Genomic DNA, 24788 nt, shown 5'->3' with positions numbered 1-24788 from the left:
ATTATGCACATATATTCTTAGATTTATATTTAAGTATTTTATTGAGAGAGTATTATAAATGATACTTATAAAAATGATTAGTTCCCTATTGTTCATTCCTAGTGAATAGAAAACAATGGATATTTGAATGCTGACCTTGCATCTGCTAAAATTACTAATAGCTCTAAGAACTTTTGTTTAGATTCCTTGGGATTTTTTATGTAGATATCATGTTGTCTACAGAGGTGGTTTTATCTCTTCCTTCTCAATTTGAATATTTTCTTTTTCTTGTCCCACATCACTTTCTAGGATTTCCAGTATGATATTAAATAGAACTAGTGAAAGTGGACATACCTGACTAACTCCCAATCCTGGGGTGTAGCAACTAGTCTTTTATTATATTAGCTGTGGTTCTTTGTAAGAGCCCTCTATGATTAAGGAAGTTTTCTTATATTCCTAGTTTGCTAAGAATTTTTATTATTAATGGATATTGAATATTTAAAAATGCCTTTTCTGCATCTACTGATGTGATCATGTGGTTTTTATTGTTTAGTTTGATTTTTTAATGTTGAACTAACCTTACACTTTTGGGATACACCTTAAATTGTTTGCGATGTATTATTCTTTTTATACATTTTTGGATTGGATTTGATAATATTTTGTTGAGGATTTTTATGTCTATGTTCTTAAGGAATATTGGTCTAGAGTTTTCTTATTTTTCTACAATGGTAGCCTTATAAAATGAGTTGAGAGATACTCTCCCTTCTGTTTTCTGGAGGATATTGTATAGAATTGTTATTCTTTTTTAAATGTTTGTTTGAATTCACCAGTGAAACCATCTGTGCCTTGATTTTCTCTTCTAGAAGGTGTTTAACTACAGACGCAATTTCTTTAAGAAATATAGGTTTATTTAAGTTTTCTGTTTCTACTTGGAAGAGTTTCCATAGCTTATCTCTTTTTAGGGAATAGGCCTATTTTATTTAGATTGTTGAATTTATGCACTCAGAGTTGTTTATAGTGTTCTTTTATTATTTTTATGTCTGTAGGGTCATAGTGACATCTCATTATTTACATTGGTTATTTGTGTTCTCTCTCCTTTTTTTTGGTCAATCTGGCTTAAAGTTTATTGGTTTTTCTTTAAACACCTTGTAGTTTTGTTGGATTTTATCTATTTTTTCTGTTTTCAATTTCACTGATTTCTACTCTTTATTATGTTTTTCCTTTTGCTTACTTTGAATGTTTGCTCGTTCTTTTCTAACTTCTTAAGATAGAAGTTAAAATTATTCATTTTATATCTTCCTTTCTAATATAAACACTTAATCTACAGATTTCTCTCTAAACACTGCTTTAGTTTCATCCCACAGATTTTGATATATTTTCATTTTCATTCAGTTCAAAGTAATTTATATATTTTTGTGATTATTTAAGGGTGTGTTGTTTAGTTTACGATATTTTGTAATTTTTCATGTATCTTCTTTGTTGACTTCTATTTTAATTCTATTAAGAGAACATTTATTGTCTTTTACACATATGAAAAAAACTGCTGGAATTTCTAATTGGAATTGTGTTGTATTTGTAAATTAATTTGAGGAGTACTGACATCTTAGCAATATTGAGTGTTTTGGCCCATTAACAATATATATCTTTTTATTTATTTAGGTCTTTCCTAATTTTTCTCAGCAATATTTTACAGTTGTAAGTGTAGAGATATTTCATCTCTCTTGTCAGATTTATCTATAAATATTTCATATTTTTAATGATATTGTAAAGGTCATTGTTTTAATTTTAATTTCTGATTTTTATTTTGTTGCTAGTATATAGAAATACAACTGATTTTGTACATTTGATCTTGTATTTTTCAACCTTGTGAAACTTAGTTATTCATTCTAGAAATGCATATTTAATGTAATTATTGATATGCTTAGATTAAGTGTAACATTTAATCTTAGTTTTCTGTTTTTCAAATTTCTCTGTTTTCCTTTTCAAGCCATCTTTTCAGTAACATAAATAGTTACTTAAATAATTTTGAAATTTCATTTTAATTTGCCTATTGACGAAAATCTGAATTAGTATCCTAGGGCTGCTGTCACAAATTACCTCACACTTAGTGATTTTAAACAACAGAAATGTACCCTCTCAGAGTTCTTAAGGCTGGAAGGCTGAAGTCAAGCAGGGACCTCTCTCCCTCTGGGGACTCTGAGGGAGAATCTATTCTTTGCCTCTTCCAGCTCTGGTGGCCATGATCATCCCTTAAGGTGGGGCCACATCACCTCCATTTCTGCTTCCATGGCCCCATTGTTTCCTGCTCTGTTTTTAATGGTTACTCTAGAGATTATAATATACTTCTACACTTCACACAATCTACTTAGAATTAATATTTTATCACTTCAAGTAAAATCAAGAAGTCTTTCAGCTACATAAGTCTCCTTACACTCTCTCCTTTATGATATAATTGTCATATACATTAAGTCTACATGCATTGAAAATCCCAACAGTGCTATTTTTTGGTTATAATTTTTGCTTCTTTCTGTGGTCTGCCACCCGCTATTTGATTCCCGGGGGTCCCCTTTCCTGGTGTTCCGGCTAGAAAACAATTTCAGCTCTTCCCATTGCAACTGCTTCTCACCTTGGGGCAAAGCAGTGAGAGAAAGAAGCCTGCAAGGTCACTACCACCATCCCTGCACCACAGTTGCTTCTGCCCAGGGCAGAGTGGGAAGAGTGAAAAGGGGTCCACCCCATAAGGACAGCCTTTTCAGTGCCAGGTGGCAGGGGCAGGGGCAAAGGACTGGCTGACCTCTGCTGTACTTGTGAGGTGTGTGTGGGGGTGGGGTGGGGAGTAGGGACCGGGGGTGGGTGGCACTGCTGTTACTTGTTAACGCTCGAAGTCAAAAGTGTTTGGGGCTGCCTCTGCTCATGACTAGTTGGGGGCAGACAGAGGGTGGGGTGGTGGGGGCTACCATTTTGTTGCTGGCAATTAGATCAAAAGGGATCTGCCTGGCAGAGGCCCCTGCTCCTGATTTGCTATGTAGAGTGGGTTTATTTTGGAGCTTTCCCTGTTTGGGCTTGTTCACAGTTCTAATTCCAGGCTGCCCTAGAGCCCAAGGTGGGATATATGGGAAGCAGGAGAAGACAAACGACAACAACAACAACAACAACAGACACAGAAAAACACACCCTCAAACAAAAAGTCAGAGCTTCATTGCTTTATTGTCCTTTAAATGCTGTACTCCCTACTTCCTTGGCCTTCTGTCATCCACCTTTCAGAATTATCTGATAGTGATTTTATATATTCAGTCCAGTATTTTTAGTTGTAATCAGTAGGAAAGATCAGATGGAATGTGCTTAGTCTACCTTAACTGGAACCAGAGCCCCTCTATTAATTTGTAATGCTTTATCCAGTATTTTTCACTACATTGAATAGTTAAGGGTAGTATCCTTGAGTGTAGTGTAATTCAGTATATCAATCTATCCATATATTCGGGATCCAGCACACAGTATTTGATATGTTGTATAAATTTGGCGATACAACCCTATTCTACCCTGTTTTAATTATTTTTGTTATTATTTTTATTGAAGCACAGTACCATTTTTGTTTTAATGTTTGTATAGCTTTTCTGCCCTTGGCAGGAGGAGTTATCTTCATATTTAGACTATACTTTCAGTTTCTTTATGGTTGCCAAATCGACTTTTAGTTTTCATTTGGATTACTGCTTTGCTTTGCCGTGCTGGAACTTCTTTGTTGGAGAAATGTCTTCAGAGTCAGAAAAGGATAAAGAGAGACTGATTCAAGCTGCCAAAATATTCTTCTTTCATGTACAAGATCTTGCTTCTGTCACAAACACACTGACTGAATTGTTTAATCGCAGTATGAATACTCAAATCCTTTTGATGGCTGTGAAAAACAACAGTAACATTAAGGATTTTTTTGAGCAAATGCTCAAAATTTTTAAGGAGATGCAATCTGTAGTGGATGCAAGACATGACAAAATTCAAAAGGAGTCTTTATGTTCCAAGGTTGCAATGGCCATGTGCTCTGTGTTTCAGAAGAGTACCAATGTAGAGGAGTTGCATCAGTCAGCTAAAGAAGTATTCAAAAGTGCCCATACACCAGTCATCATCTCTGTGCTAAACAGCAGTAACATCCTTGGGAGTCTGGAATCTTCTCTTTCACACTTGATGAAATTCCCCATTATGAATCTTCAATTAAGTGACTTCTATACAGAAGACACCAAAGAGCAATCAGATGTCACCACATCTGAGAGAACCAGGAGTCCAGGTTCTTCCAAAACCACTATGATAGACACCTTGAAGAAACTGCAGGATGTACTAAAAACTGAGGATTCCAAAAATCCCACAGAGTCAGCAGCAGATTTGTTGGAACAAATTGTCAAGGCTATGGGACCAATCTTAGAGATCCTCCAAAAAGCCATAAAGACTATGGAAATGAATATTTCTGCCTTTAAGAAAGCCAGTGACAAGTAGGGATGCAACAGAAATGTTCATTTCTGTCAGAAAACTACTTAAAATCTTACGGTTTTTCATAGTGGTTTCTAAGATCTTTTGATGCCAAACATGTGCTATGTTAGAACATAAGTACACAAAAGTAATCTGACAAAACACTTACCTGTAGTTTTGCTTTATTAAAATAAAAAGAAATAATTAAGAAAGTCTGTTTGAAATGTCAGTCACAAAGAAGAATATATTGTTGAAAAAAACAAAGTGGTATTACATTTGAGGATATTTCTAAATATTCTAAATATTATGTTTCATCTTAAAGCATAATTAAAACAACCCTAAAGTAGTTCCCACTCTTAACTATTCTATTTCCAGTGAGAAATCCAGGTAAACTGTAAATATTATCATTAGATAGACAGTCTAGGCCTGGGAAACAAAATAAACTCAATTTTTGTCACTCATATACCAATTTCTATATACTTCAGTACCTTTACGATCAGAAGCCATCACTAAATATTTTAGATATGATTCATAAGTGAGAACAGTGAATGAGCAATAATAGACTTTTCTTGCTTATGTGAGTAAGACCAGAGCAGATAGTTCATTCTCACTTGTCTCCTGAGGTCTTATGATTAGAAAATACTAGAGGTGGAAAAATGGAAGTACTCTAGCCTTTCACAAAGAAAAGATTTTCACAAGTAAAACACTTGCAAAAGTAGGATATCTGAGATGTGCTTGTATTTAAAGAAATGAGATAGGGCAGTCTCTTTGTTTACCATAAGTCTTTGATTCTCATGCATTGTAAATGAGTGCGTACTCCTAAGATTGGCCTTGAAGTTAACTATTTCACATGATACCGGATAGAACTCTGTTGACAATAGGAAAAGCAATAATAACTCCAAGCCAAAGCTATCATTGTAATTACTATTGTCATTTAAAATAAGGAATCCCTTCTCCATCCTCAGATAATTTCAAAATGTTTGGTAGGGAGGGTCAAGTGGATTTTGACCATTACCAGAGCTTGGAGGTCCTGGAAAAAACGATGAGTTTCAATACATTAACTCTCATTTTCTCTCCACAGCAAAGCTGAAACCTTGCTTATTTGTAATAGGTTTCTATTAAGAACTCTATTATTTTGAAGAGGATGTTAAATTGATTCATTTGCTACCATACACATATATATATATACACATACACACACACACAGGGTGAGAGAGAGGAGAAGGGAGACAGGACTTTCACTTTGCTACTTTTTCTGGACCTATGTGTGTCTAGGGTTTCAATCTTCTTTTAGTCTTAGGATTATGTTTCAGAATGTTGGATGCAACAGCTAGGGGGATTCATATGGAAATGAATGAGACAAGGACCAAGAAAAGTCTTGGTGCAGAGTCTTTCTGTGAAGTGACTGGAAGAATGGCTGGTGGCAGTTCACAGGAAGTCCTTGCCAGATGCCAATGGGAATGACAACAAGGGTGTTAGAGATGGGAAGTGCCCACTTCAATAAAGATGAGTGGTCTTCCAGTGCTGGTGGCTGTTGTTAGGCTGGTGATCACTGACAGTGTTTCACATTTTCCCACCACTGGGTACCACCAGTCTGACCACTCTAATGACATCATGTCTGCTGCTGCCTCCTGGCTTCTGGAAATACTGAGGAAAAGCTGTAATTTTTTCTCAAACCTATTACTCACATTTAATGTTTCTCTTAAATACTTTGGTTTTGGGTTCCTCTCATTTTCTCTAATATCCTTCAGTTTTTGAGGAACGAAGTGGGGTGTGTTTCTATACTATGCCTGGTCTCATTCCTCCTGTAGGCTGTGGGCATGGGATGGCCTAGCTGTTTGAATGGATTATCAGTAGGGAGGAAAAAGTGAACTGCCACACAACACAACACATGATCATTTACTATGAAACAATGAAATACTATTATACTTGTAATTTTTTTTCTTATTAGTTGCCAGTGTTTGCTGCATCTTGGTATTTCTGAAAGCACCTAATTCAATAAATGCTTGTTGAATTTTACCAAATCAAGAGCTAGTTCATTCAGTGTAAATCAATTTGATGCATATTATTAGACAACTCAGTACAAGAATCCTGATTCTTCTAGCAAAACAAACTCTACTGAAATTTTCTTTCATTGGATTTTTTTTTTAAAGTAAGAGTAAATAGAGAACTTCAGGATAATCTAATAGGCGTATTAAAGAGAACACTTTGTTATAAAAATGAAGTATTACATGGGTTGAGTGTTTTTACTTTTTTAATTTTTCCTGTTTCAATCAGCTTCCTCAGGTTAAACGGTGTATTTCTGTACACATTAAAAGGAGACATGCATGTATTTCTTTAATAAAATTACTATAAGACATAAGTACTCCTTACAGCACAGTCTCTGTTAACAGTTGCATGAATTTACACATATTTGAGCATCCGCCTTATATTTGGAAGATATTCCAGCCTAACAAATTTATCCTAGCAGAAATTACAGTGAAATTTCTAAAACTAGTCTCTTAGAGTTTCATAAACATGTAACTTAATCAGTTTAAATCAATACTCTACAGATTCCTTGCTCAACAGCTTTGGACTATAGGGAGAGACTGAGGGGATGTGAACTATGTACATTTATCCTTAACCAAACTCATGAATCTACATAATTTTAAGAGAATAGTATCTGTCTACAGAGATTTGATCTGTAAAACAGCAGCAGGAGTTAGAACTAAGTTATCTTTTTTAGAAACTTGGCTATTCTCTTAAGGATCATAATTGTGTAAGTCACAGTGTTCTCAAATGTTGGTGTATAGCAGAATCATCTAGAGGACTTATTAAAACAGACTGTTCAATTTCTGTAGTCTGTAGTCTGGGATCAGGCCTTAAAATTCACATTTCTAACGAGCTCTTAAAGGATGCTATTGCTGCTTGTGCCTGGAGAGTCAACGCTTTAGGAGAATTGTCTTACTCAGAAAATTATGACTTCTCATGGAAATCAAATGCTTTTGGCTGACTTTTTAGCTTCACCGAGTGGCTTCCAATTTCCTCTCCAGCCCACATTACCCCTCACTCTCTGCCAGACGTATCTGCTCCCTGACCTTATGCTGTACATACATCGATCATTCCGTATCCGCTTCTATTTTCTACTTTCCTCTAAATAAAACCTCATCTCTGATAGAAAGCTTTATCTAACCATAGGCCAGAGGAATCACATTTTTCTCTCAGCTCCAAGCATTTAATATTTGGCCTTGTTTTGGGCACTATGCACTTGGCATATACTCTTTCTTGTTTTTTTCTCCTTCTGCTCACCCCTTCTCCCAGCCTACAGCCCTAAGGGCTGGTTCAAATGCACCCTCTTACTTAAAGCCTTCCGGGTGTCTCTTCTTGCCTCAGTTGGAATAAATCTTTCTTTTGAATTGTTATGAACAGAAAACTTGATTTTTGCCTTTTTTTTTTTTTTTTGGCATTTCACTTGTGGCTTGCTTATGTTCTTAATTTCTCCTAAGAGATTGTAAACTCATGAGAGATCTGGCCTAGTGTTCTCAACTTTTACTCTCCAAAGTGCTTTGTACACAGTATGGCTCAATACATGCATTTATATGGCACAGGAAAAATGTACTTAAGATGTTGGGTGGCTTTTCCCAACATAGCATGTCATTACTGACTCATCGATGCTCACTGGAAAAGCTTGCTCCCAGAGCCATGCCCACAGGACTCTCTACTAGGTAGCCACCAAACTGCCAAAGACCCTATCCTATGCAAGTCACATAAATTGTCTGTTTGTAGAAATTCTTTCTTTCTTTTTTTCTTTTTTTGAGTTTGAGTCTCGCTCTGTTGCCCAGGCTGGAGTGCAGTGGTGTCAACTTGGCTCACTGCACTACCTCCGCCTCCTGGGTTCAGGCAATTTTCCTGCCTCAGTCTCCCAAGTAGCTGGGATTACAGGCACGTGCCACCATGCCTGGCTAATTTTTGTATTTTTAGTAGAGACAGAGTTTCACCATGCTGGCCAGGCTGGTCTTGAGCTCCTGAGCTCGTGATCCATCCTCCTCGGCCTCCCAAAGTGCTGGGATTACAGGGGCGAGCCACCATGCCTGACAGAAATTCTTTCCTTTATTGACTGTAGAGGCTACTGCAACTAGGTGACAGAGGTGATTTGGCCCTGTTAGTTTCAAATCCCAATTTAAAGAATGATAGTACAGAGATGCCTGAACTCCCTGCCAGGTAATTTTATATAGCTTATTCCCCATTCCGTTTCTTTGATCATGACATGGGCCATTCAGGAAGTCCTATGGAGAGTAAATAGATGGACCGATTTTCAGTTTTGCTTCTTCTTATCCAAATCTCAAAAGGGATAAGGAACATGGACTTTCAAAATCCAAAATTATAGAGCTAGCCCTCATCTTTACTCCATTTAGCCTGATACCAGGGTCTTTAGTGATCGTGATCAGGTTAAATAATCCCTTATGTCGCTACCTAAATTACTACCTGAGGGAGGCGTTAGAGAACATTTCCAGCTATGCAGTTCAACAATTTATACTTCTTTGCATCTCCTAGTTTACATGTAATGAGACCTCACTATATCGCTGGTATTTGTTTGTAATCAGTGTGTTTTTTCTCTCATACTCTCTGTTAACCTTCACACATACCCTCATGTTTTCCTAATATTTAAATTTGCTATGAAGACTTAAATTTGCCATCAAATTCTCTATAAATTAACATGAGTTTAAATTTTAACTTTTGTAATGTCTTAGGAACATGCATGAACAACCATTACTGCTGGTGAATGAGATTTCACTAACATCTTTCATTAACTTTCCCTTTTATTTCTCAAGTTTCCATGTGTCTTCTCATCTGAGGCCATACTAGCTTGATCTTGAATGCTCATAAAAATCTCTGAAGAAAATTCACACCTTGGTTAATCTCTGGGGTTCAAAGCTTTTCTGTTTGGTGAAGAATTTGTCCTTTGCTTTCTAATTTGATTTTCTTTGATTTGTTCCTATTTAGAAAAACTAAACTAAAAAAATAAGGAAGAGTCCTTGTATTCATTGGAACTTCAACTGCTTGATGCTTGACATAGAAAATCTAATTCAAATTATGCAAGCAAAAACATAAATTGATTTATATAATGAAAAATCTTGTAGTATTGAGCTTTAGGCAAAGTTGGATCCAGAGGCTTACACATTCTCCTCAGGTCTCAGTTTCTTTTCATTTATCAGCTCTTCCTTTGTTGTGTTAGGTCCTTTCTCAAGGAGGTAGGGTCTCCTCTCCTGGTGGCAGGATCTTTGCTGGCAGCTATAAGCTCCTACCCTGCTTTCATGAATGTCCATTCAGAAAAGAAGTTCTCATTCTATTTCCAATTGCAATTCTAAAAACGTACCCTGAGTGTATCTCACAGGCTCTGATCGGATCATTTTCTATTCCAGCATGAATGTTTGTGTCCGTGAAGAAGAAATATACTGATTGGCTAAGGCGTGAGTTACAGGCCAATCACAGTCAGTGGGCTGAGCCATCTCTGCATCAGTTGCTAGCTGGGCAAAGTGATTTCCCCAAGAGCACTTAGGGTGCCCAGATTGAAATAAGGCAGAGGGGTACAGGGAAAGGCATAAGAGAATTAGCAAAGAGGAGACCATGCACTGGTTTCTGCAGAAGTATGATGGGATCATCCTTCCTGGAACATAAATGTCCATTTCTAGCCAAAAGGCCAATGAAAAAGATTTTATTTAAATATTTTTTTAAATAAAAGGAGCCACAAGATTCCTTTATACTCTGCTTTTGGAAAAGATGATGACACTGGTCAAAAAGGAGAGAGATGCAATGGCTATAGGATCAGGGATGCATTTCTTGCTGGAAGCTGTAAAAAACAAAACAAAAGTTAGAGATATTTTAGGTAGCAGAGTTTTTTTTAAATTACCTCATCTATCCATTGATCCACTTACTTAACTTGGAAAATTCCTAATAAAAACATTTGAAGTTAGCTACTTAAAACACATTCTTTTAGATTTTTTGAACATAACTTGCTTATTTTGCAGATGATGAAACAGACACCAAGAGGTTAAAAGACGTACTCCCAGGTAACCCAGCCAGCTGGTGGTAGAGATCTGATTTTCCATCTTTATCATCGCCAGCAGCATAATCACTGTTAGCATTATCCCCATCTTAATTATCATCATCTTCATCACCATTATGAAAGTTAACACAGACTGAATGCTGATTTTGTGCTAGGATCTATTTCGAGCCCTTGCTATATATTAACTTACTTAAGCCTCACAACAGACCTATGAGATTTTTATTCTCATTATTCTTGGCTTTTACTTGATGAGATTGTGACACAGAGATGAGAAAAAACTTGCCGGTGTCACACATCTCGTAAGTAGCGTAGGCACCATTCACACTTGTCCAGTTTATCTCAATTCTGCATTCTTAACCACTAACCTGTTTGTCTGTGTATTACATGTCCATCCATAGAATTTTTCATTACAAGGTGAGCAAGAAATATTCACACAATCCTATCTGGAGTGTGTGTGTGTGTGTGTGTGTGTGTGTGTGTGTGTGTACGTACTAACTACACGTATACACCTTTCACAGGAAATGGGGGACAGGTTAGCAGCCAGTTAGGTGTGGAAGCAAAACTGGAAAATAAAAAAAAATTGTCAGATATAACTAATAATTGGCCGTATAATGGAATGGGGACTGAAATGAGATGAGAGATGGAAACCCTGTAAGAAATAGTCTAAATAAAGACTGGAATCTCTTTTCAGCCAGTCTTCACTGATTGTTTAAGGTAGAAAAGATGTTTCTGGGAGGAAGAGATTCAACTCTGATTGCCTCAATATTTGCTCATATTGTTTGATAGGATAACCAGATGAGGGAGAAATACATTTCTACTATTTTCACACAATATATAAATTTTTTAGTTTTTTGGAATTTCTATATAGGAATGTGTGTGTGTGTGTGTGTGTGTATACACAAGTAGAAATTCCAAGACAGAAAAGACAGAAATTATTCTGGGTGTGTGTGTGTGTGTATGTGTGTGTATATGTATATGTATACGTATATATACAGTAATTTCTGTCTTATTTTTTTGAGATGGAGGTCTCACTCTGTCACCAAGCTGGAATAGATACAGTAATTTTCAAGACCTCAATTTTCACCAATAAGAGTTGGCAAGGAAAATTAAGAGCATACATCTTTCTAAACTTTTGTCAAAGTTTGTGTCAAAATCAAATTACATGAATCCCTACAGAGACTTAGGAAGCATTAATACCACTTTAGCAGGTCAATCATTAGAATGGTTCTCAAACGATTTTTGTTGTTTTTTTTTTTTTTCCTCTTCACTGAGGCTAAAGATCACAAGGATTTCCAGTCCCACCCTTTCCCAGTATTTAGAGAGCTTAAGGGTCTCTGTTAGGCCACACAGTAAGTGACAGAGCCAGTATTTAACCTAGAGAGTCTGATTCAAGAGATTATGTGTTGAGCTTCCTGGAATGTAAATGTCAATTCTCAGTCCTCACTGTATTTGACCTATCAACCATATTTATGTTAGTGAATCACTCCATCCTCCTTGATACTTACTCTTCATTTTGCTCTTAGGACACCAACTCTATCAGTTTTCTCCTCCCTCACTGGCCATTCCTTCTCCATTTTTTTTTCTTTTTTTTTGAGATGGGTCTTGCTCTGTCACCCAGGCTAGAGTATAGCAGTGCGATCTCTGCTCACTGCACCATCGGCCTCCCTGGCTCAAGTGATTCTTCCACCTCAGCCTCCCAAGTAACTGGGACTACAGGTGCACACCACCATGCCTGGCTATTTTTTTTTTTTTTTTGTATTTTTGGTAGAGACGGGGTTTTACCACATTGCCCAGGCTGGTCTCGAACTCCTGAGCTCAAGCAATCCACATACCTTGGCCTCCCAGAGTGCTGGGATTATAGGTGTGAGCCATCACACCTGGCCTCTCCATCTTTGTACTTGACCTTTTAAAATGAGAGTGTCCTGAGGTTTGGTCCTTGGACATTTTCTCTCCTTTATTTATACACCTGTATGGGGAGCTCATCCAGTCTCATGGCTTTAAATACCACCCATAACCCACTGACCTCAAATTTATCTTTCCATCCTGGGTCACTCCTCGGAATTACACACTCATGCATCCAACTCTCCACTCAACAGCTCTGCTTGCGTTACTATTGCACAGCTCAGATATAACATGTCAAGTACCAAACTCCTCCTCTTAAATCTACTCCATCCCTAGGCTTTTCCATCTCATTGAGTGCCACCTCCATCCTTTCATTACTCTAGCCAAACCTTGGAGTCATCCTTCACTCTTCTTTTTCCCTCACTCTTCACTTCCAGGGTGTCAGGACCTCCTTTTGGCTCTGAATCTGGTCAAACCCTACTGCCTCCACTCTACCACCTTCATCTCTCATCTGAATGATTGAAATAGCCCCCTACTTGGTTTCTCTGCTTACCTCATTACAGTTTATCCTCTACTGGGCTGCTAGGTCAGTTTCGACACAATCTTCTATGTTCTCTGCCCAAAACCTCTCAGTGGTATCCTATCTAAGAGGAAAAGCCAAAGTCCTTACAACTGCCTTCAAGGTCCTATGTAACCAAATCTACATCATCATCTGTCTTCACTTTCTATTATTTTTCTCTCATTCCCATACACTGGCATCCTTGCTGTTGTTTCTTACTTGGGGCATTTGCACTTGCTGTGCTCTCTTCCTGGAATGCTCTTTCCTCAGATATTCATGGGACTGGCTCTCTCATCTCCTTTCAACCTTGGCTCAAATGTCACCCTCTCAGTGAAGTTTTCCCTGATCACCCAGTTAAATATTGCCACTCCCTCCCATGGTGTTCCCTATCTCCTTACACTGCTTTATTTTTCACCTTAGTACCTAACACCTACTAGCTACAACATAATTCACTTATTTATTTTGTTTATTTCTGCCTCACATCAATAGAATGTAAATCCCCAAGGGCAGGGATTTTCACCTATTTCCTTCCTTGCACCTAGGATAGTGCCTAGCACATAGAAGTCCTAAATAAATACTGATTTGTTGAATGAATGAATGATAGCTGCTATTATGATGATGCCCAAATAAGAGACAAACATATAGACACTACTGTCTTGTAATCATACTCATCCTTCAAAAAATTCATAAGCCCTCTTTATAATAATTAGGATGTTAAAAATAGCTTCCTTTTAATTTTATTATCTCAGGTTAAAGTAACTAACTCTCTTGATACTTTTTCTCTACCTCTCTTATGGCCATTATTTCTACCTTGCATAATTATTATTATTGTTACATGGACCATATATTTAGGAAAATAAAAAAACAGCTGTCCAATAAATTAATTACAAGCTGAAAAAATTTTATTTGAGGACATCTCACATTATTTTTACTTTTGTAGTTGTCTTTAGTTTTCTATTCGACTATCTCTTCAAAGTTTTAAATTTTCTCTTTACCTTTTTACAGTATTTTTAAAATTGGAGAATGTGATCCATTGATGGGTTGTGACATCAGCTTAGGAGGTCATAGCCATCATTGTTTAATAATGTAGTAAAGTAGGTTAGAATAGAAAACACTAGCATTACACTGCCTGTGAAAAGGATAACTGTTGTATTTTATGAATATGTGTGTATTTGCATATTTGTGTGTGTGTAAACTGACTTATAATGTAAACAGTCATAGTCAAGAAGCTTAAAACTAATGGTAATTTCTCAGTTGTATTTGCTGAAGAATGAATGAATCCCCTGAAACCAGTCTATGGAGAATATTGTCCTGGAATTCTTATTAGAAAACATGGGGAAAGATCCTATTTTTGTCATTTGTAAACTGTGAATAATTTTACACAAATCACTTAAGCTCTCTGAATCTCAGCATTCACATCAGTACAGTGGAGTCAATAACCTGACTTACAGGGTGGTTGTAAAAATTAGACAGATAATTGTTTTGTCAGTGTTTTATAACCTGATTTTGGTCATTTCTGCCTTAGGGTGTAAAGTCTGGAAGAAATACATAATGATTATAACTTTTATTTCATGAAGTCTGAATCTGAATTTTATCAGACTGTTCAGAAGTAAATAGTCTCTTAAACAGAAAAAGGTAAAACTGACGTGCACTATATCAAGTTAATCTAGTGTTTGAGGCAAATGCTATCTATAGCCTTTTTCTGTCAAAATGCAAGGAGCAAGAGTGTTAATATTTTAGAATGTTACCTAGCAAAAACTAAGCACCCGAAAATGAAAAGCATTATTCCTTCTGCCTCTTCCTTTGTTTCTCTTCTTACTATCAATTTTGCTGAAGCACATGTTTGTGCCATTAAACCATTATCCCACTTCCATGTGCAAAGTACTTTCCCAGCGTTTCTCAGTTGTGTTTGAGAGGAGGCAGAGACACCAATGCTATCACAACATTCCCACAAGGTGAGTATCACTTCCGTTTTATAAATGAAGAAACAGGCTCAGAGGTTAAGTCATTTGCACAAGGCCACCTAGCTACTAACATATGCCCAAATCTTTCTGGCTCCAAAGTTTATTCACTTTCCATCATGCCATGTGGTCTCCCAGATTTATTCAATGACTAATTCTTTCATCCATTTATCTGAGACAGACACTCTACTTCGAGGTCATTGTGATGCCACAAATAGGGTAAACTAATTTTGGATAATTGAAGCCCAGAGTAAAAGAAAACAGGCAAAACAGAAAGCTAATAAAATAAATATTAATAATGGTAATAGTATCTTAAAAGTTTTGAGTACTTACATTTGTCAGATACTGTTCTAAGAGATTTTACATGCATTCATTCATTTTCTCCCCACCAGAATCATACGGGTTTTTAAAAAGTGAAGTTTACATGTAAAACCAGGCTGATTACAAACAATTGCCTATATTTCTCTAGAAACATGTTCAGAATTTGGATTATGTGAAACATTTTAACAAATAAATCCCTGTTCTTTGTGAATCCAATGATACAGAACAGAGCATGTATTTGTGTGTCTACAGATTTTTGGCATAGGTTATTTTGCTGAAAGAAGCAAGATTTAAGGGCAAATAACTAACATTCTGTTAGCATATTTTGAGTCTTCCAGTGGACATGAAAACACCTGTTTCTATGGCAACCAGTATAGGTCATGTGAGGGGTGATAGAATAATTAGAGGGGAAAGCTGTTAGTTTAGAATGACAATTTTTCCTTTTGCAAATTTACTTCCTTAAATAGTATAATTCTATTAATATGATCTCTTGTCTCTCTAAAAACAACAGATTCCTGGAAACTCTTTAAACTTGAGTTACGCACTAACAGGACCGATTTGAGCATAAATTGAAGGACTGAGGAAGCTGTGCTCTTTAATATACTGTCTCTTCTTTGGGAGAATTACAGTATGCTGGCTGGGTAATTTTAAAGGTCTTCAAGTGGTCTTTCCAGTATCACGTCTGTCAGATTGAGAGGGAAGAGGAGAGAAAACATAATTTACTTGGCTTATAGGGACTTCTGGGGACACAGAATAGCTTGTGGCTCCTGCTTATGAAACAAAACAAAGCTGAAAGAATGAGAAGCAGTGTCCAGAGAATATTTCAGTTTCGTAAGGAGTTACATATCAGTGTTCCAGAACACCATCTGTGAATTCCCTAGACTGGGGCTAGTGGAGCAGTGAAGTGGGAAATAGCAGGTATCTAGAAAGTCGGGTCTGGGGAGAGTCGGCTGATCTTACTTCCTCCCTGTTAAGGACCCCAGATAAGAAAGACACACTACCTCCTTCCTCTTATTGTTCATGTATGGATCAGTCCAATACTGCTCCAGAATGTTGGGGTAAGTACTACTTATCAGTTAAATCACTTTAAGGACCTTTCTGATGTTTCTTAGCTTACTGATTGAGAGAAAAACAAAGAAACAAAGAAACAAACAACACTGTAGCGAATAACTGAAAACATTCTGAAGGCAATCAAACTTTTTTTTTTTTTTGCAGAGTCTCGCTCTGTTGCCCAGGCTGGAGTGCAGTGGCGCGATCTTGGCTCACTGCAACCTCTGCCTCCTGGGTTCAAGTGATTCTACTGCTTCAGCCTCCTAAGTAGCTGGGATTACAGCCACATGCCACCATGCCTGGCTAATTTTTGTATTTTTAGTAGAGACGGGTTTCACCATGTTGGTCAGGCTGGTCTTGATCTCCTGACCTTGTGATCCACCTGCCTCGACCTCCCAAAGTGCTGAGATTATAGGCGTGAGCCACTGCACCTGGCTGGCAATCAAACATTTTTTAAATCAGAAGAGATAGATATTGTGTCCTATCCAAGACTGTATTCAGTAGTGCCCCCTTATCCTTAGTGGATACATTCCAAGACATTCAGTGGATTCCTGAAACTACAGGTAGTAGTGAACCCTATGTCATTTTTGTATATATATATGTGTCATTTGTAAACTGTCATTTTACAAATATATACATATATATACCACCAATGATAAAGTTTGAAGTGTGGCAGCACAACTAGCATGAATTTCTTTTTCCTTCTTCACAATTCCACAGGTAGAAAATCATTTTTACCATAGATCTTAGCAACCTCAGCATACAGTTTTTTCTTTCTTTCTGTTAAGTTGAGAACTTTAAACTTTTCATTCAAAGGAGGCACTTTCTCTTGGACATATCCGAATCGGCAAGATCACTATTCTTGCACTTTGGGGCCATTATGAAATAAAATGAGGGTCACTTGAAAACAAACACTGCAATACCGAGACAGCAGATCTGATAACTGAGAAGGCCACTAAGTGACTCACAGTGTAGACTGTGGATCCCCCAAACAAAGGGATGATTCACATCATGACCAGTGGCATTTTTCTTCTGCCATTTACAAGCTTTTCCGCATGGCCACACAAGCTTCTAATTGATATATTTCTGGGAAAAATTTAGTTATGGTAACTCACATTGCAAGTGACCATGTTGATCATTTACCTTGTGGCATCAGCTTACTTTTGACTAGGGGTTGAAGCTTCTAGAATATCTTCCCTTCTTCAAATATTGGAACTGTTTGTAATTAATTGCGTTATGTGGTCATGTAGTCTAAGGCTCAGATTGCTTAGAGGTATATTCACCATTATTCATTCACTCATTCAACAAAATGGGCTGGACACTTCTATATGCCAGAGGACTGAAGTTAGTAATAGCTAACACTAATTTACCATTATTATATGCTATAGAATATATAAATAATTTTATTTATTTATTTTTCTTTTAAGATGGAGTCTCACTCTATCACCCAGGCTGGAGTGCAGTGGCATGATTTCAGCTCACTGAAACCTCCGCCTCCTGGGTTCAAGCGATTCCCCTACCTCAGCCTCCCTAGTAGCTGGGACTGCAGGTGTGCGCCACGATACCCAGATACTTTTTGTATCTTTTTGTAGAGACGAGATTTTACCATGTTGGCCAGGCTGGTCTCAAACTCCTGGCCTCAATTGATCCACACGCCTCGGCCTCCCAAAATGCTGGGGTTATGGGTGTGAACCACTGCACTTGGCCAATAATTTTACATTTTATTTCATTTTCACAAAAGTCTTCTGAGGTTCTGTTATGATGATTATTAGGTAGATGAAAAAAGAATTTAAGCAACTTGACCAAGAACACATAGCTATTAAGTGGTACAGTGGGATATAAATTCAAACAGAGTGGGTCTGGGCTCAAACTGCCTGCCTGCCTAGTTCTGAAATACTATGTGGTCGAGTTCCTGCCCCCAGGGAGCTTACAGAGCAATACAAGATTATTGATTCCCTTAAGTGTGATTGGTGATTCCAAATATCAAACTTTCAGAATTTAGTGATCTATGTAGCTACCCCAGCTAAACCTTAACTCAAAACTAAGTTAAAGTTGCATTTGGGTAGTTTCGCCACAGGAAAGCAAAGATCATTAATTTGGGTGGGGGTGTCCTGAAATATTTTTCTTTGAGGTTTATGGAATGGCAGAATGTGAGTAATGGTTTATATTATATACTTCTTTCCCTCAGTTTCCCACTCAATGCTTGATATAAATCTTCTGTAATTTTTCATTGAATAAATTTTACTGTGCTTACTGTCCTAGTGAAGAATTATATGTTCCAAATTCATGATGAGAATGAAGTAATCATATCCTAGTCAGGTGTAGTTCCAAAGAATCCTGGAACCTGGCTATGAATGTTTTCATTTATTATCAAAATCTCACTGTTTTCTTCATATTCTACTATAGTTTTTCATCCTCTACAAACACTAATCTCCTGTGTCTGTGGGGCAGATACTCATTTCACTCATTTTGCTGCCATGTTTCCAAGGAGACATGTGAGGAGATGAAAGTATTGATAGGTCTCCTCTCCCTGGTTTGTATTTATAGCTAGGACAGAGTGAGCAGATTCTAGACCTCAGTGTGGATGCCAGTTTGAACACTTTTGCAACACTACCACCCTGAAATGTTGAGAAATGCTGAGAGCCTGAATTATAAATCATAGCAATAATGATAGAAGACAAATTTGGGGATATATTGAAGGTAGACCCTGCAACTGGGTTCCAGCTAACTGTAAGTGTGAATAAATTTATATATGAATAAAGACAGTCTTTTTTTTTTTTTCTGAATCAAACATGGCACAGGATTTGCTACACAACTACCCCTCCATGAAATGGCTAGGTGGCAACATAAAATTCAATCAGCCATGTTTTTCTTAAAAGAAGTCTAACTTTTTTTTGTATTTTAATATCTCTAAATTTTCCTGCTTCAGTTCATTTTTCACAGTATCATCAGAGCCCTTTCTAAGATGTTGACCAAACTGATTTGTACCCCTTAAAAACTTCTAATGACTTCTTATTACCTAGAGCATAAAATTAAAAGGTCCTTAGCATGAAATACAAGACCTTTTATAATGAGGCCCCGTCAGAATTCTCCCACCTGGATAAATCCCCTCCTCCCTTCCTACTCCTATTCTTTTCCCATATACTACACATCCTACACACCAGCCACCCAGAATTTCAGAGTCCCTGAAGACACCAGGCTGTTTGAAATCCTTGTGATTAACATATGCTGTGTCTTAGTCTGTTTTCTGTTGCAGTAACAGAGTATCACAGACTGGGTAATCTGTAAAGAAAATAAATTTATTTCTCACAGTTCTGGAGGATGGGAAGTCCGAGAGCATGGCTCCAGCATCTGATGAGGGCCTTTGTGCTATACCATAACATGGTGGAAGAGAAGTGGGTACACAAGACAGAGAGAGGCTCCAGTGATCAGACTCTCTTTACAATAACACACTCTCACAATAACTAACCTGCTCACATGACAACAACATTAATCCATTTATCCAATCATCTCTTATTAGGAAAGATCCAGTCATCTCTTATTAGAGCCCATTCCATAACACTGTTGCATTGGAGATTAAGCTTCCAACACAGGAACTTATTGGAAGACACATTCAAACCACAGCAAACTATTCTCTGCTTAAAATGACTTTTCTTTCATTGAAAACCCCCATTCTCACGACAAGTTCCATATGGCTATTATGAAGCCTTCCTCACTTTTCCTGGAGAGAATGAGTAGCTCCCTGCACTGAGCAGCCACAGCTGTTTGCTTAAATATTTGGTATATCACTTAATGCTTTTGAGTGTATACGTTTGTTCATATTCCCATTTCTCATTAGACTAAAAATCCTCCTAGGTTATAATTTTGCTTTATTCATTCTGTATTTCCAGGGCCCCCATCACAATAGAAGATGGTTAATGAACAGAAAATTAATGAATAAATATCTTGCCTCTTGCTTTACTTTTAGAACTCCTTATCCAGGTAATGACAATGACAAAAACAATGAGTTTGAGGGAGAAGGTAAAAGTGCTATCTTGATGCTCCACCTTCCAGTCAAGCTTTACTCTGTCTGTCTGCAATTTTTTACATAATAATTTCATTGCAGAACTTATTGTCCTAGAGGTAACAGAGTAGGAAGAAAAGAGAAGAAGCCAATAAATAAAGTGGATTTTCTCTAATCTGTCAGTTCCCTCATTACCGAAGTCTAGTTTTCATGTTTTTGGTCTTTCCCCCGAAACTCACTGAGGAAAAATAACTTTTATAAAAGAGCAGTGGTCTGTGATCCCGAGTGGCCTCAATTTAGATAAAGAATACCTTTTAGCAGCTGACAGTTATATGTGCTCAGGTTCCCAGTTGACCTCAACTGCAACCAGTTTCCTCTTGGGTGGTAGCTCATATTTATAACTTTAAACAGCTCATAGGGAGGGATTAAGACTTCCTTCTTGAGGGAGAAGTATTGTACAGGTGCACCCAGGCAGGTGAATATGGTAAATAGTGTGTGGTTCCCAAACTCCTGTGCCTCTTCTTTTAGGAGGGATGTGGAGAGGAATTGGCCAAATCGAATGGTGGCCCCTGTGTAGGCGTTGAAGTGGACATCCTTTGTCCTATAATGCACCTCATAGCACAAAGTGCCATTCTTCATGATGCTGTCTTTCCTCAGCAGCTGGATTGCTGAGGTGAGGTAGTAGTGTAAATACTTGAAGTGGAATGAACGTTCATACTGCTGTGGAGTCCTGGCAACATAGGCCATGGCTCTAGTAAAGTTAGAACGAACATTGCTGTTCAATGTATAAAACAAAATAGCCACAGCATGTGTGGTAGTCATGTTCTGGGGTAGAACTTTTCCTTGGTTAAGCCAGGTTAAGTGGGCTTTTTGCCACATCCTAAAGTGATTCTTCTGGGCTTCTGTGTCTTTTGTGAAATAATCCCCTTGAGTTAGTTTCTCCATAACCTGTTTGCTACAGCCTTGGTACTGATCATCAAAAGAACCTGGTGCGAAGTCAAAGTCGATTTTAATTGCAACCTATAAAAAAAGAAAAATCTTGAGTTTAATTTTTCAAATCAGATGGTGAATGTGGTTGCAGATTTGCTGTACTCTGTAAGGCTAAGTCTTCTCCCGGAAACCAATATTTGCTGAAGTAAGTTTCACTGAAAATCATTACACTGTTCCAATCCTTCCTGCGTCAATGACCTGTGCTAGAGATTGAATTTGGTTTGATAAATAAATTACTGAAAGCTTGAAAAACTCATCTCCCCAGAGAGGAAGTAACTCTTTTAATATCACTAAAGTCACGGCATGTTTGCATAGTAGGTACTTTGAAGAAAAAATTCATAATCTTGTAGTTTAATTACTTTCTGTTTCCTCTACTTTCCCCCCTCTTTCTGTTCTCTCACTGGTGTTTTCAAAAATATCACTTTTATGAATGCCCAAAACCAAATTAAATCCTTGAACTTTATCCTTAAGCTGTGAATAGTACTGGGGGGCTCTCGTAAGTAACAACCTTCTTGTCTACCCAGGTTCTGAAAACATTGATAATAAAAATAGCAAAATATGAAAGCCAAAATATCTGTTTTCTTACTGAATAAGGGCATGCTACAGCAGTCACATCGTTAGGTCTGATAGCAAGTGGCTTGTTAAGAACAAATTTCAGAATGGGACCAACTCGTTTGCAGGCAGTACTGAACTGGGGCCTGCCCAGGTAAGATTCTTGTCATGGGGAAACAGAGAACTGATGCCCTTTGCCATCAGGCTAACTCCCAGGAGGACAAAGATCAGAGCCAAACTCAGCACACCCAGTTGTTTTTTCCCATGTTACCAGTCAAGTACATTTGTCCCCCTCGGGGACAGCAGAGTGAGTCAAGGGTTAGACAGTGGTCAGGAATGTGCCTAGGAAAGTTCCTCCCCTCCTGGAAAAGGACATTCCTTTCTAATGGGTAGCCAACAGAATGTTATTTATTCACATCTAGTGCATGCTAAACTGAAATGACAGATTTGAACAGAAGTCCACAAAATATCATCAGACTATCATTTAGAGCCATAGGTAAATTATATAAATTCTAAAACATTTCTTTCTTGGCAAAGAAATGATGTTTTCCTAATAAACAGTACTCATTAAGGCATATGTTAAAGGATCGCATTCCATCCAGTCAATGTTAAGGATGTTGGAACTGGAACTTAAAGAACATCTCATTTGGTACTTTTACTATGTTATTTATGATGAGACATCAGCTAGTTGTTTGCAAACTAGAACACATTTTTAAGACTGATTAAATTATTTTAACTAATAACTCTTCACAGCAGGTATTAAAATAGGTCTACGGTATCTATTTAAGCCAAACTGAGCCAAACCAAACCAAATCAATAATATAATGTTCTGCCAACTGTCATGATGAACTCTGAAACTTTGTTAATATGTTACTAGATCTCAAATGTGCACTCTGTCATCTCTTAACATTAGGTTGTTTTTTATTACACAGATCTTTATTAGAATACTTAAAACTTAAGTCAATCTGTATGATAGAGTTTAAAGCCAAATAGACTTGGCTTATTTTGCATTGTTTGTACTATGGAAGCAATATTTTACTTAATTTTTACAGTGGATCAAGAAAATAACTTTATGCCACTAGCGTCCTTAGTGTCAAGTGTACAAACAATGAAGGATTCTACAATTTTTAATAATTGTTTTCAACACTCTTTACTAACATGATTTGTTAAAATGTCTGAATGAAACTAGATTCTGAATGCCTAAGTTTTGGACCACTGAAAGGCTGTGGCCGTGTGAATGCTCTGTTGGAGCACTGATCTTAAAGAGATCACCTCCTCAATTGTCCCCCTACCTCAGAACCCTCTGCGGGTCTCTGCAGGCCAGAAAGGAGCAGCAGGAATGGCAGCAGGCCTCCAAGGAGCCAGATTCTCATCGTTGCAGGAGGTGCAGTAGTTGGGAGAAGAATATTCTTGCATCTGTTGATCAATGGACCCCATTTGCTTGTGTCACAAGTACTTCTCCTTTGTCCTTGCAGCTTCATCCTGAGATGAATTCTCAGAGCTCTCCTTTGAGGTTTTCTTTCAGTCTCAGCAGGAACCCTTTTTTCCCCTGTCTATGCTGAGCAACTTCTGTTGCCCACCAACAACCAATAGCTTGTCTGAGGGGAGAAATCAACTCCAACTTCTTTGCAAAACTGAAATCTCTGTGAAATAGCCAGATGCGCACACCAAATAACGGTTTCTAAAGAGAACCCAAGTTACTTTTCAATTAAAAAAATAAAATCTCTGATCTAGTCTGTATTCAGGGGAATGCTGAAGTCCTGTTAAGTGTCAGACTCAGCAGTTCAGCCTTCCCTTTCCTAGCCAAACAGGAAAAAGCATGCTCTGTCCAGCGTTTGGGGCCAAGTAACATTATCTGGAGCCCCAGACTTCCATCAAAACTGATAAGATTGGCATGCGCAGGGCCGCTGGGAACGCGCCACCCTCGGTGTCTATAGGCTCAACTGGCCCTGCTGATAGGCCCTGCCCAGGATGGGCTGTCATAGAGCAAAGTGTGTTTTAGAGTTATTGTCAAAAAGAAGGCTCTTTGTACTGCTTTTCCCTGGCACTTTGAAACTCTCCAATCCAGAAATTGTACCTCCGGGTTCAAAGCTCTTCCCCCATTTTCACTTCTGAAGATATCAAGCCCTCTGTCCACACAATTCCAGTCTCCAGTGAATCCTAATGATGACTGTCAGGAGACTGCTTATGTAGAGCTGACATGAGTTAAAATAGGGTCCACTGTGCAAACTTAATCCAGCACAGTTCTATTAAGCACTCTCTTTTAGGTAGGTACTACCCTTTCTAGTCTGAACATCCTTCCTCTCCTCCCAACCCTTGATATAATGATATTTTCTTGCAAATATTTTGTATTTATACTTCTGGATTCATTATTTAAGAAACTAAAAGTTAGCAATCCTTGATAATTGTTTTTCTTGCAAATATGTACTTCTGGATTCAATTTTTAACTTTTAAGGTAAACTAAATGCTGTTCTTAAGTATTCTAGAATTTTTTGGCACCCTAAATCTTTTTTAATCTAAATTTTCTGATGATGACAGCAGTTCTGTCTCATTAAAAAATATTCAGAACATTTAGAAAGCATAAAGGAGAAAAAAATTACACATAACACATCACTTGGAGACAGCCACTAATTAGGTCTGGATTTTGATTTATACACCCTTAGACATACACACACACGTTTCTAGAACTGAAATAGTATGCAGTTTTGCATACTGTTTGTTCGCCTTAACATTTTAATGTAAGCATGTCCCTATATAATTTAATACCTATTGAAACATTTTTTTAACAAAGGTTCACTATATTCCATTATATAGGTGCTGCCACACAATGGAATAGCATGGGTGGATCCATGGACAGTCTCAGAAAAAGATTGATAAGTGACTAGAACATGGACTCTTGAATAAGACATCTCAGTTCAATTCCTGGTGCTCCCTCTTCCTAGATGTGTGATCTTGGACAAGCTACTTAACCTCTCTGTCTCTCTGTTTCCTCATGGGTTGAATGGAGATAATAATAGTACCAACTTCATT

At 37.6% G+C, this 24788-nt stretch overlaps 2 protein-coding genes across 2 annotated transcripts; one reads left to right on the top strand and one right to left on the bottom strand.

Annotated features, from left to right (window-relative positions):
- The first annotated feature begins 2953 nt into the window (after positions 1-2953).
- On the top strand, positions 2954-4646 carry C23H12orf60 (chromosome 23 C12orf60 homolog). Its single transcript, XM_003265538.3, has one exon. It carries the CDS (start codon positions 3649-3651, stop codon positions 4459-4461), a length of 813 nt encoding a protein of 270 aa, XP_003265586.2. The 5' UTR covers positions 2954-3648; the 3' UTR covers positions 4462-4646.
- A 5467-nt stretch (positions 4647-10113) lies between these two features.
- Positions 10114-24252, bottom strand: ART4 (ADP-ribosyltransferase 4 (Dombrock blood group)). Its single transcript, XM_003265539.3, has 3 exons — positions 23051-24252; positions 20528-21236; positions 10114-10264 (listed from the first exon to the last, which is right to left on the bottom strand). The coding sequence occupies exons 1-3, from the start codon at positions 23237-23239 to the stop codon at positions 10173-10175; spliced, it is 990 nt and encodes a 329-aa protein (XP_003265587.2). The 5' UTR covers positions 23240-24252; the 3' UTR covers positions 10114-10172.
- Positions 24253-24788: the final 536 nt, after the last annotated feature.

This window comes from Nomascus leucogenys, chromosome 23 (assembly GCF_006542625.1).
Source record: "Nomascus leucogenys isolate Asia chromosome 23, Asia_NLE_v1, whole genome shotgun sequence".
Classification (NCBI taxonomy): domain Eukaryota; kingdom Metazoa; phylum Chordata; class Mammalia; order Primates; family Hylobatidae; genus Nomascus; species Nomascus leucogenys.
This window is presented reverse-complemented; position numbering and strand designations above follow the sequence as displayed.